The sequence below is a fragment of the Mastigoproctus giganteus genome, chromosome 6, assembly GCF_048544385.1.
Source record: "Mastigoproctus giganteus isolate SK-2022 chromosome 6, ASM4854438v1, whole genome shotgun sequence".
NCBI classification, from domain to species: domain Eukaryota; kingdom Metazoa; phylum Arthropoda; class Arachnida; order Uropygi; family Thelyphonidae; genus Mastigoproctus; species Mastigoproctus giganteus.
In genome coordinates, this window is record NC_143580.1 from 118,600,474 (window position 1) to 118,613,123 (window position 12,650).

The following is a 12,650-nucleotide window of genomic DNA, read 5'->3' on the forward strand; positions in this document are numbered from 1 at the left end:
CAACCCTCGTAAGCTTGCTTCCTTGCATCATATACCTCTATTAATGCTAATGCTAAGATTGCAAACTGAATCAATTTAAGATAAATGAAAATGTGCAGGAAGCTCCAGAACTTGTTACAGAGGGTATAGACACCACTTTTGAGGCAACAGGTTCTGCTTCAGATAAAGTTATGGCAACAAGATTAAAACGTGAAGGTTTGATGGACAAACAAACTTGCAGGACCACTGCTACTGTCAGGATTGGTTTGGTTTGGTTTGTTAGGTTTTATTGGCACATTAGCAACTAAGGCTACTGTCAGGAAGAAGATAATTGAGTGCTGGATAATGCTGGAGGGTATACAGCCACCAATCTGCATATTAAAATCAAATTTTAAGAACCAAACTTGAAACCAAAGATACAGAAAAGGCACTACAAAGGGTACTAGGAAAGTTTTGCAATATGACGCAACAATGAATCACAGGAAGCTGCTTGTTGCTGCATGTTGAGACATGTTCATACGTGCATAGTAGCCACCGCGCCAAGTCGATGGGCTCAGTTATTCATTAGTAGTGAGAGTGTACAGTGCTTGCGATGGCATCGTGGTCACGAAATGAGATAAGGACAGTTTTGCGGTATAATTTCGTGCGTGGTTTAACCATAGACCAGTGCTTAGAAGAAATGACTCTTGTACTAGATGATGATTGTCCACATCGTACAACGATATTCAGGTGGTATAGAGAATTCCAAAGGGGAAATTTCATTCTGGAGGATTCTGAGAGGCCGGGAAGGCCACGAACGTCAGTTACAGAGGAAAACGTTACTGCTGTGAGGAAAATGCTTGACGAAAACAGACGAGTGACCTACCAACAGATAGAGGATACTTTGGGCCTAAATGCACCAGCAATTCGTTTGATTCTGCAAGATCATTTGCACGTGAAGAAACTTTGTTCTCTCTGGGTGCCGCATCAACTGACTGAAGAGCAGATGACACGACGTGTGACTTGGTGCCGGGAGATGTTAAAAAAGTTTGATAAGGGACAATCTCGGTATGTGAACAACATCGTGACAGGTGACGAGACTTGGCTGTACTATTACGATCTGCCGACCAAGGCTCAAAACAAAGTTTGGGTCTTTGATGATGACGACACACCCGTAATTGTCAGAAAATCCCGATCTGTAAAGAAGAAAATGATAGCTGTATTTTTCAAATTGAGTGGAATTGTGGAACGTGTCGTTTTGGACACACAGAAGACAGTCACAGCTAAGTGGTATACTGAACAATGCCTGCCTAAAGTCATTGGATCTATGAAGAACCTGCGGCCAAAGTCAAGGATGGACACCTGGTACCTCCATCACGATAATGCTGCAGCTCACCGCGCCAAAGCCTGCACCGAATATTTGACCACGACAGGACTGAAACTTCTCGAGCACCCTCCCTACAGTCCAGACCTTGCTCCCTGCGACTTTGCACTGTTCCCGCATGTGAAAATGAAGCTAAAAGGGAGGCGGTTTTCCAGTGATGAGAACCTTCTACGGGCTTGGGACAACGAGTGTGCTTTACTCCCTAGTGAAACTTGGCAGAACTGGTTTAAAGATTGGTTTTGGAGGATGGAGAGGTGTATTGAATGTAGAGGAAATTACTTTGAAAAAATTAAATAAACAAAGCTGTATTGCAAAACTTTCCTAGTACCCTTTGTACAATGGCATACAAACCAGACATATGCACAGGTTCTGAAAACTAACCAGACCACACCAAAATCAAGAAACCTGACCCAACACCAAGGCAAGAGAAGGAAGACAATGTTTTAATTTTGGATACTCTATAGGGCTCCAAGCTAGATTCCAGCAAAGCAGTCTTCACAAAAAATCTTGGGGAACAACTTAAGAATGTAAAAATATATGGTTTAAGAAAAACCCAACGTTATAATCCAAATGGCAACAAAGGCTGAGACAGACAAAATCAGACAGAATATCAGGTTGCCGATATGGGCTTAGAAGCTGACAAGTCTAAAACCAGAAGCTCAAAGATTATTATTTTTGACCTAGATAAAAGAAAAGATAGAAATGACATTCTCACAGAAATATACGATAAGAACTTTCAGGAATACAGTCTCTCCTTGACTTACGACAGTTGTTTCCAGAAAAAAAATTTTAAATATTTTACACAGCTGTGATGCTGCCATACAACTACCTCAGCTACCTGCACATATTAAAGGGAGCAAAGACGGCTCACGAATTGTGCAAAATAATCAATTTCGAGTTATATGCATTTTTTCTAACAGTTAATTCTATGTATCCACATTTGAAAACCCATCTATCAATGTACACAAATCATGCCTACAGGGACAAAAAAAAGTTGGAGCAACATCTTGCTTTGAAGCCTAGCAACAGACTGTGACAAAATACAAATTTCAAGTATATTAATTGTTATCAAAGAGACTTCTGGCAACTTATTTAATGCATATAACATGAAATATCTGATCAAATGATGACAACACTGACACTCCTAGATGATGGGCATTCAGAAATTATATGTACTGTAAAGAAACAGATATTAGAGATTTATAAAAACTAAACTAATAAAATATAAAATTAATGAAACAAAGCTAAACTATAAAATAAAAAGAAAACAGTTTAATAAATAAATAAATAAAGAATTCAATTAAAAAAAATAATAAATGCATTATGTACATAAAAAAAATGGGCTTGCATCTGACTTATGACCGACTTATGGCATGGTCACTGGAATGGAACTCTGTCATAAGTCAAGGGTGGCTATATATGACAAAGGATGAAATTAACAGCAAACTCATACGGAAATACAACACAAAATCTAAGTCAACCCAATCCTGCAACTGGACTGTTCACCATGGCAAATCATCACCAAGCAACAAAGAAAAATATAGGATACGGTAGCCATAGGTATAAGGCACATTTCCCTGTACCTAAGTGCTATAAGTGTCTGAGTTTCGGACATATCTCACACACCTGTTCCAAAAAAGAGACTACTTGTGGACACTGTGCTGTCAAAGGCCATGAGTACAAGGATTGCAGAAAATCACAAGATGCCAGATACACCAAAGGCAAACTTGCTGGGCTGTCCTATAACCACTCAGTAATGGACCCAAAGTGCCCAATCTACATTAAGGCAGCAAACCAGGTTAAACAGAAAATATATTATGGATACTCTCCATAATCCTAATAATGACCAGGCTTTGAAGTTCTTACAGTTGAATGCCCCAGCATGCACACACAGTTGTCAATCAAATAAGAATAGTCATGGAAGAAAACCAAATAGACATAGAATGTATCCAGGAGCCATACATCCATGGTGGAAAGATTTAGGGATATCCTAGAAACTACAGAATTGTTGAAGACACCACTGATGCTACATGGGCTATCATAGTAATAAGAAATAGAAACATCATAGTAATAAGAAATAGAAACATCATAGTAATAAGAAATAGAAACATCATAGTAATAAGAAATAGAAACATCACTATGCACCCCACTAGTAGTCTGTGGAGTGCATAGGGTATTTACTTTGGTTTTAAATTGGGAAACGAGTTTCCCTTCAAACTATTTTCCTGATTTCAAACCAGCACCAAGGAGGGAGGGAACTCATTTCCCGATTTAAAACCAGTGCCAAGACTGGCATTCAATCTCTCTGCATTCGTTCACATCTTCAGAGTGTTTAGAAAAGGGTACCCTTTTCTAAACATTTGATACTCTATACTCTAACGTAAACTTGCCAGCTTTAGTCGGTGGAAAGACAGCATTCACTCTAACGCAAACCACCAGTAATTACACAAGGCACAGTCTAGGCAGTTCTCCTGGCTTAAGCGTCATGTGACCAGCTAGTCAGTCAGTTCTCTCGACATACATGTCACGTGACATCACGTTATCTGTTGGAGTGATGGCTATCAAACGCAAATTGCAATGCTCAGAAACTAGGCACCTGCAAGGAGACCTTAAGGCTTTAAATGGACTGAGTAAACTAAATGCTGATGGCATTCTCTCTCTCTCTCTCTCTCTCTCTCTCTCTCTCTCTCTCTCTCTCTCTCTCTCTCTCTCTCTCTCTCTCTCTCTCTCTCTCTCTAACACACACAAAGTGATAAAAATTTAAATTGAAAATGGATGATCACAGTATAGATGTGTAAAAATTGCTTTCAGAGAGAGAGTAATGGACAGAGAAACTGACATCTGGTGTTGTAGTTTGCTGATTCTCTATATCATTTGCCACTACTAATACTAAAACTTTCTGGAATAAGGTGATGACTTGTTCTTAGAAACATGGAAATTGCTCTGATGATTGTACAAAATACCCAACTTTCATTTCTGAACACAGTTCTGTTCAGGAACATGAGAATAAACATCAGCCTCTGCAAAAGTCATCATATTGTTGTCCATGCCTCCTCCTGGTTCTCTTAATTCATGTGAAACAATTTCACTGTTCACAAATGTGATACATGTTCAAATCACACTTGAGAATATGAAACAAACCCACAGAAATACCAACACTATTATCACTATTTTCCAAAACTGCTAATGAATTGCCCTTACACACCTTCACATTTCTTCAACCATACCAAGTGTTTACAAAGTATTAGGATGCCCAGAACATTCATTATAAACTGGTTCATCCTTGCCTTCAGCAAATCTTATGTGCAAAATACACAGGCCTCAACTGAAGCACAATTTCTTTCTTTTTTTTTTTTTTTTCTTTTCTGCTTTGGCTAGTGCAGCAAAAGCTGGGGTCCTTCTGCCACATTGCCAATACTATTTCCATATAGCTGCAAAGTTCCAGTGGCAGTTTATCTTTATACATTCTTCCAATATCTGAATGTTCTTAGTGTATACAGTACTACTCCTTTCAAGTAATCCAAAAAATAAAAATCTGGGATAACGAGTGATGCTACTAACACTTATTATCAAATTTCATTAAGTGGTCAATGATACAATTTTGGTTACATAAATTTTAAACCACTCTATTACAAGTTATGGCTGGAAAAACTTTAAAAAACATTCACTCAATTTACCTTTCAAAAATTTTGAACATTCTAACTTACCAATCTGTTGCTAACTGCACTTGATTTCCTGTTGCGGCAAGAGCTTTTTCCCTGTATCATAAAAATAAATTTATATATGTATCTAGAGAGAGAAATATAGAATATGGAAAATAATAAAGTTAAAAATAAAAGGAAAAAAAGCTAGATAATACTAAAAGAAAAGATGTGCCCTAAGCTACAAACAAAAGAGTAGCCTAAAAAAAAAATAATACAGCTAACTATCATATAACGACACATTGAATGGTATGTTATCAAGAGCTAGCATCATTCAATATATCTAAATAATAATCATCAGCAAGAGCTATCTGTTTCTGACTGCTACCCGTCAGTAATAGTAGCACCTAATAATATGCCAAAAAGACCGAGTTAGAAAGATGCAATAAAAAGGTAATAATTTGTCAAAATTTAGGAGAACACCTGGAGAATAACAGGTAGCCCAACAGACTGAACAAATATATACACACATGATAAATTGGGGGAAGCTAAGGGAGAGTAAGTAATAAGTTGAGGTTAAAGGCAAAGTGAGAGAAGAAATAGGACCCCACTCTTCCTCAAATACTCTTAATAATTCATGGTAATAAAAATTTAGAATATGGAAACAGACACAGACAAAGAGAAAATAAAAGCAAACAGCAGTGGTACTCTGACATACCAGCAATAGCATAACTGCCTGACCAATGAGGTAGAGTCCTGGTATTTTAATAAAGCACAGAGCAATCATTGAATGTGCAATGAATCAATTGTGACCAACTTATGGTAATATTTTTTGGGAATTTAAGCAAAAAGAAAACTGAGAAATGAAAATAAATTAAAGAAGGCGTACATAGACATCCATAAATTTTTTTATATATTACTTATTAAATCAATAAAGCCCTGTAAAATCTATATAATTTTATTACTGGGCTTAACTGATTTAACATTATATAAAAAAAATTGTCTTTTTGTTTCAAATATTTTGCTTTCAGTTCTCAGTTTTCTTTTTGCTTAAAAGTTTTCTATATATCTATATTTTCTATATAATTTTATAATTGGACTTAACTGATTAAATAAATAATATATAAAAAAATTTATATTAAAAAAAGAAATACATTTTATATTAAATAAAATGTGATACCTCATGCCCACTAAGGCAGAGGCGTCAATGGTCAGTCAACATGTACGCCACAAACAGGTCACCTACTCCACAGGTCTATCCACAACAGTGTCTACTGGATAATGTACTCCACGTTTCTCTGCGTGTCCTCATTGTAGTCTGCCATTAATTGAGGGATCTTGGGCCATCTGTTGTCCTGGACATATGCCAACTGCCATTCACTTCGACTGTCAACCAGTGGTGATCTCCCCGTCTCAACACATTGGATGGGTGGGTATGTCTTTCTTCAGACCATTCCCACTGACCTTAAGTACAGTGGCCCTCAAACAACTGACAATACCTACAGTTGTTGAGATGCTAGCCCAACCTTCCTAGCAGGAAGAATCATTCTCCATTCAAACTCTGTCAGGTCCTTCCCTTTCCCCATTGAAAAGGCTACACACTGATCAAGTGACAGTCATTACCAATGCCATCACTATATGAGCTGCGGGATGCATCCACTCATTGAGATAGTGATCGTCGTGATGTTTTGGCTCATGAATGTATATTTAGATTTCAGAAAAGCTTTTGATACTGTTGCACATCAGCAACTGCTGTACAAATTTGGAGCACTGTGACATTAAGAGAAATATACAGCTAGGAATAAAGGGATGGTTGAGTGGGAGAAGACAGTTGTTATCAACAGGCACTGCCCTTCTTGGACTAATGTTATTAGTGTAGTACAGTCCTCCAGGATTCAGTGCTGGGCCCACCCATTGTTGTTGTTGTCTATATATATATATCAATGATATCGATGAAGCCATATCAAGCTAAATGTCCACGTTTTCAGATGATATGAAGATTGGCTAGAAGACTGCTGCAACAAGATCTAGAAAAATTAAGTACATGGGCCTTGAAGTGGCAAATGAAGTTAACATTGACAAATAAAGTACTGCATATGAATAGCAGTCATCCCAGATTAACATACCAACTGTGTGGTATCAGTGTAAAGAGAATGAAAAAAAACCTGGGGTAATTGTGCAGTCACACACAAAGTTCTCTGAGCAGTGCAGATGGGCCGCCAGGACAATTCAGGGAAATTTATAAGTAATATACAGGAATTTTCCAACAGGGATATGGAGGTGATTATCCCATTGTACTGTATAAGGAAATGGTTAGGCAACATCTTCAGTACTGTAGAGGTTTTCGAGCCTCATTTTAGAAAGAGTGTGGATCTGCTGGAATGAGTACGGAGAAGAGCAAAAAGTTTAGTGAGAGGAAAAAAGGGGTGTTCTTACCAGGAAAGGCTTCACTTATGCCAATTACAAGCATATGGGGATTAGGCACTTGCAAGAAGGTCTGAATTAGGTGTTATAGGCTTAAACTAATTTTGACGAATCTTGATGCTAAGAAAGCTCCAGGTCCTGATGGTATTTCTCCACTTGTTCTCAAAACCTGTGCTCCTGAACTTACTCCTATTCTTTGCACCTTTTTTCACTTTCTTATTCCAAAGGTGTTTTTCCTTCTGCTTGGAAATTTGCTCATATCCAGCCAGTCCCTAAAAAGGGTGACAAATCCCTCCCATCCAATTATCATCCCATTGCAATTACTTCACTCTTTCTAAAGTAATGGAAAAATCAATTAACCGCCAAATTTTAAACTACCTAGAAACCTTCCATCTAATCAACGATCGCCAGTATGGATTCCGTCAGTGTCGATCCACTGGTGATATTCTGGCTTATGTTACCATTTATGGACTAATTCAATGGAAAGGTTTGGTGAAACACACCAAACAGGTAGTTGCTCTTGACATCTCAAAGGCTTTTCGATCGTGTTTGGCATAAAGGTCTTCTAAACAAGCTTCCATCTTATGGTTTGCCAACTGTTTTTAGTAATTGGTTATCCAGTTTTCTCTCTGATCACTCACTGAGGGTGATGGTAGATGGCTCTGTCTTCTAACTTCTCCACTAATGCCGGTGTCCCCCAAGGTTCAGTTCTTTCCCCCACTCTTTTCCTCTTGTACAGGTGACCCCCGCTTAACGCTGATAATTCATTCCGGATAAACAGAGAGCTAAGTGAATATGCGCTAAGCGAGCGCCACATTCCTATAAGGTAACATATGTATTTGTGAGTTGTGGTCAGTGCCATAGGATATTTCCTAATCAATAATAAACGGTAGTGAAAAGATGCACAAATGTCTGTCAAAATATTTGTACATATAAAATATTCTGCATTACATACGTATATAATTATGTGGTAACTACTTACGTATCAAAATTAAACTTAAAATTCCAATTAAAATAATGAATTTAATTGATCTAAATTGATTTAATTTAATTGATAAATTTAATCATGAAAAATGTGTCGATTTTGGATTGAACTTTGGCCCTCTTCCAAATAAACTAAAAGGGGTATTAATTTAAAATTCCCCGCAGCGTTACCACCCAACAATAAAGTGAACCGATCCTTCGCCGCTTTGAAACCTGGCATGTTTTTTTATTCTTTCAATATGAAGCTTCTTTTAGACATTCGTTTCCACACAAGTCCTGCTGGCGCCTCCGTAGCCAGGTGGGAAGGAGCAGCAGTGCATAGCACACGCTTCTTGATTGGACCGGGGTTCGAGGCCGTCACCACCAAATACGGAGGATGAGGAAAGGTCAGGGAATGACCACCGCATATCCCGGAGCAATATGGCCTTAGTTGCTAATGCTCCTAAAAACCAAACAACAACAACAAGTCCTGCTACATACATGTTAAAAACTTGTTGAGAAGTATAACTCATAATACCCCTCTTCAATAATTTTAACAAGTTCTTTTTTGAAAGTTTCGGCTCCTTGATCCGCACTTACGGCTTCTCCCTGGATTTTAAATCTATTCAACCAGCTCTTACTAGTTTTAAATGGTTCCACATTTTTTTTTTTTTAAGGTGAGTTTTCTTCAGATCATTATATTGACTAATCTCTCTCTCTCTCTTTTTATAATATTTAACTTAACTGACATTGGATATTATCTTCAATAAAATCAGTTAAAAGTCTTTCCATTTCAATCCTATTAGCCGGCCTAGCCCTAGTTGCTTGCAGTGGAACAGCTATCTTTCCCACTGCTAAAATTAATTCCTTATTTTTTTTTTATAATTGTTCTTACAATTAAACTTGCAAGTCCTAAATTACAGCACACATCCACTTGTCTTTGACCGGAATTGATTCGCTTCAAAATGTCTAATTTAATTATCAAATTCAGTCTTTTTCTTACATTTAAAGTCTTCGTATTGCGGCCAGACGTTGTTGCTTTTTCATTCTTATCGGCCATTATTAACTCTTCGAAATGTAACTGCATTTGTTGCATTAATTATGATACAATGTTCAAGTAAACTGCCCATTATGCACGATGGCTAATACTGTACTGAGTGATGACTAGACTTCGGATAAATGCATATAACGCAAATATTACAAGCAATATACTTGATCATTTTTTAAAATGTTGATCTCAGAACTACGTAACAAGTCACTGTACTGCAATTAAATTAGCGTGCATGAAAATTTCACTGATCGTAGGAAAATTTCTCAAGTCGGCGTGGGAAACGTTTTAATGCTTTTTTGCTATTCATTTTCAAGCTATCGACTCCATCAAATGAAACGATTTCGTTAAATATGCCAAAAATGCAATCTGTAAAAGAGCGTTAAGTCATCTGTGACAGCATTATAGTCAGATATGGGTTATAATATATGAACAGCATTATAGCGAATAAGCGTAAAGCGAATCGCGTTATAACGGGGGCCTGCGGTATATTACTGACCTTCTTCCATTGACTGGAAATCCTATCCACAGTTTTGCCGATGATAGCACATTGCATTCCACTTTCCATTTTGAGAAACTTGTCCTGCTCAATCAGCTTCAACTTCTCGAAAATCTGCTACCAATTCCTTAAATGTCGATCTTCGGGTAATTCTCCAGTGGGGCAAAGACAACTTAGTTCATTTCAACCCTTCTAAAACTCAGTCTTGTCTTATATCTCGCAAAAAGGATTCTTCTGCTCCTATGCTTATCTTTAGTGACACTGATTTCTAGGCAAAATGATATATCTCTTTTGGGGATTACCCTGACTTCTAATCTCCCTTGGCACAAGCACATTACAAATATTGCTTCCTCTGCATCTAAAAAACTTGGTTTTCTCTTTCGCTCTCGGCGTTACTTTTCTTCCAAACAGCTGCTCACTCTGTATAAATCACAAATCCGCCCTGCCATGGAATATTGTTCCCACATCTGGGGTGGTGCCCCCAAAACCTCTCTCAGGCTTCTTGATTCATTTCAGAAGAGGGCAGTTAGGTTAATTAATGACTCATCTCTAACAGAGTCTCTGCACTCACTGTCACATAGACATACTGTTTCTGCTGCATACCTCTTCTACAGATACTTCCAAGGGCACTGTTCTGAATTAGCTTCTATAATTCCTGCTCTCTCTTTCAAAACAGTCCGAACACGTGCCGCCACCAGCCAACATCCATTTACTGTCCAACTTCAAACTCACAGAACCAACTTTTCATCTTCCTCGTTTATTCATTCAACTGCCGTTTTCTGGAACAACCTTCCTTCATACGTATTTCCTGAAAATTACAGTCTACAGAAGTTTAAGTCCAATGTCAACAAATATCTTCTTTCGTCTTCTCAACCTCCAACCCAAGTACGGTACTAAGTACTATAGGTTCTACTAACACCTCTTGTGTTCGGGGTTTACATTAAAAAAAAAAACCACCTCAATTAGATTAAGTTCAATGTTAGTAGAATCCTATTCCTCTTGCTCAAACTACATAAATGAGTGGGCATAAATTCAAAGTGAGAATGGTTATAGGCTAGATGTGTAAAAGTTTGCATTTAGCCAGTGTGCAGTTGATTATTGGAACAAATTTCCATTTGCTGTTGCAGTGGGTAGTTTAAATAAATTCAAGGAAGAACTAGACAAACTATTAGAGGTGATGGATGTGATATGGGAAGGGTTTTTTTTGTGCTGACTCATTGCTTGTCACTAATACTAAAATTTAATTATTAAAAAGTGGCATATTTCTTGCATGACTTGAACCAAAATGGAATCAGTTTTATTCATGGGTGGAAGTTAGGCTGGAAAAATGGAAACAATTTTTATTTCCAATTTACAAGGAGGTATCAAAAAGTTCATATTCTGACCTAGATAAAACATCAGTGGGAAGATGCCGTTTTGAATATACATTGTCTACATATTCAATAACTAACATGTAAAATTTCATTTCCGTAGGTGATCGTACGGAAATGAAATTTTGCAGGGCAAGAAAGCTCAGGAAATTGACGAAGAAATGAAAGCTATGTATGGGCAGAATTGGCCATCCTATGACACTGTAAAAAACATATCCAGACAGCGAGATGGTTGCAAAGGTTGAGCAGCTGGTGCTAAGTGACAAACATGTGACAATTCATTTCATTGAAAATACAATGGGAATTAGTTATGGGTCTGCTCACAGCATTTTACATGACCATCTGCACATGTTTAAGGTCTCCACATGATGGGTTCCAGGATTTCTGACACCTTTGCAGAAGCAATGTCGAATACAACGTTCTCGTCAACTGTTGGATTTGTGTAATGTGGACATTGAGAACTTTTTTGATTGGTTGGTGACAAATAGCGAATGCTGGGTGTACCAGTATGAAAGCTATCGATGTTTATTTATATTTATTTTAACTGTTTATTTTATCTGTCTTCAATTTTAATAAACCGTCCTAAGCTTTAAGAAGTGTAAAAATGGCTGAACAGTGTGTAAGAACCTTGAGAAAATGTAGAAATGCTAATGAAACATTAGAGGAGAGATCCAACAGACTGAAATAAGATTCTACGACTAAAAAGACTGATAGAAAACACTGAATCAAGAGAAGCAAGATTGGAAATGAGAAGACAGGCGAAGTGATGTAGGACTAATCAAATTGAAGTACCAGATGCGAATAATCAACAAGTAATTGTTGTGGAAGAGCATGACATAAGAAATATGTGTTAGAACTGTGAGTATTGCAATGAAAGACATTGGGGACAGGAGTTAAACACATTGAATAAATATACTAAATGCTGTCATGATAGAAAGTGACCCACTGTCAGACACCTACTCTATTATGAGAGCTGTTTACAGGGGATACACATGAAGCAAATAACTACAGAGAACATATACAAGAGTACAACTCAGCAATGGCATTCGCATCAATGGGAGCAGAGATTAAATCACCACCTGGAAATTATCCATACTGTTTAAGAATACACAGCCAGATTTACCATTTGTTTGTTTGATTGGTTTTTTTTTAGGAGCATTAGCAACTAAGGCCATATTGCTCCGGGATATGCGGTGGTCATTCCCTGACTTTTCCACCTCCTCCGTATTTGGTGGTGACGGGCTCGAACCCCGGTCTAATCAAGAAGAGCGTGCTACGCACTGCTGCTCCTTCCCACCTGGCTACGGAGGCGCCCCATTTACCATTTGGTCTCACCACTATATCCAAACGAGGCAAATAAGCC

At 37.8% G+C, this 12,650-nt stretch overlaps 1 protein-coding gene across 1 annotated transcript in view; it reads right to left on the reverse strand.

Annotated features, from left to right (window-relative positions):
• LOC150084532 (ecdysteroid-phosphate phosphatase-like) overlaps window positions 1–12,650 on the reverse strand; it is a 390,193-nt gene that overhangs the window by 345,309 nt on the left and 32,234 nt on the right. The window contains exon 2 of the mRNA XM_090375298.1: window positions 5,050–5,100. Coding sequence (XP_090231424.1) covers window positions 5,050–5,100 — 51 coding nt within the window. The remainder of the gene's footprint in view (window positions 1–5,049; window positions 5,101–12,650) is intronic.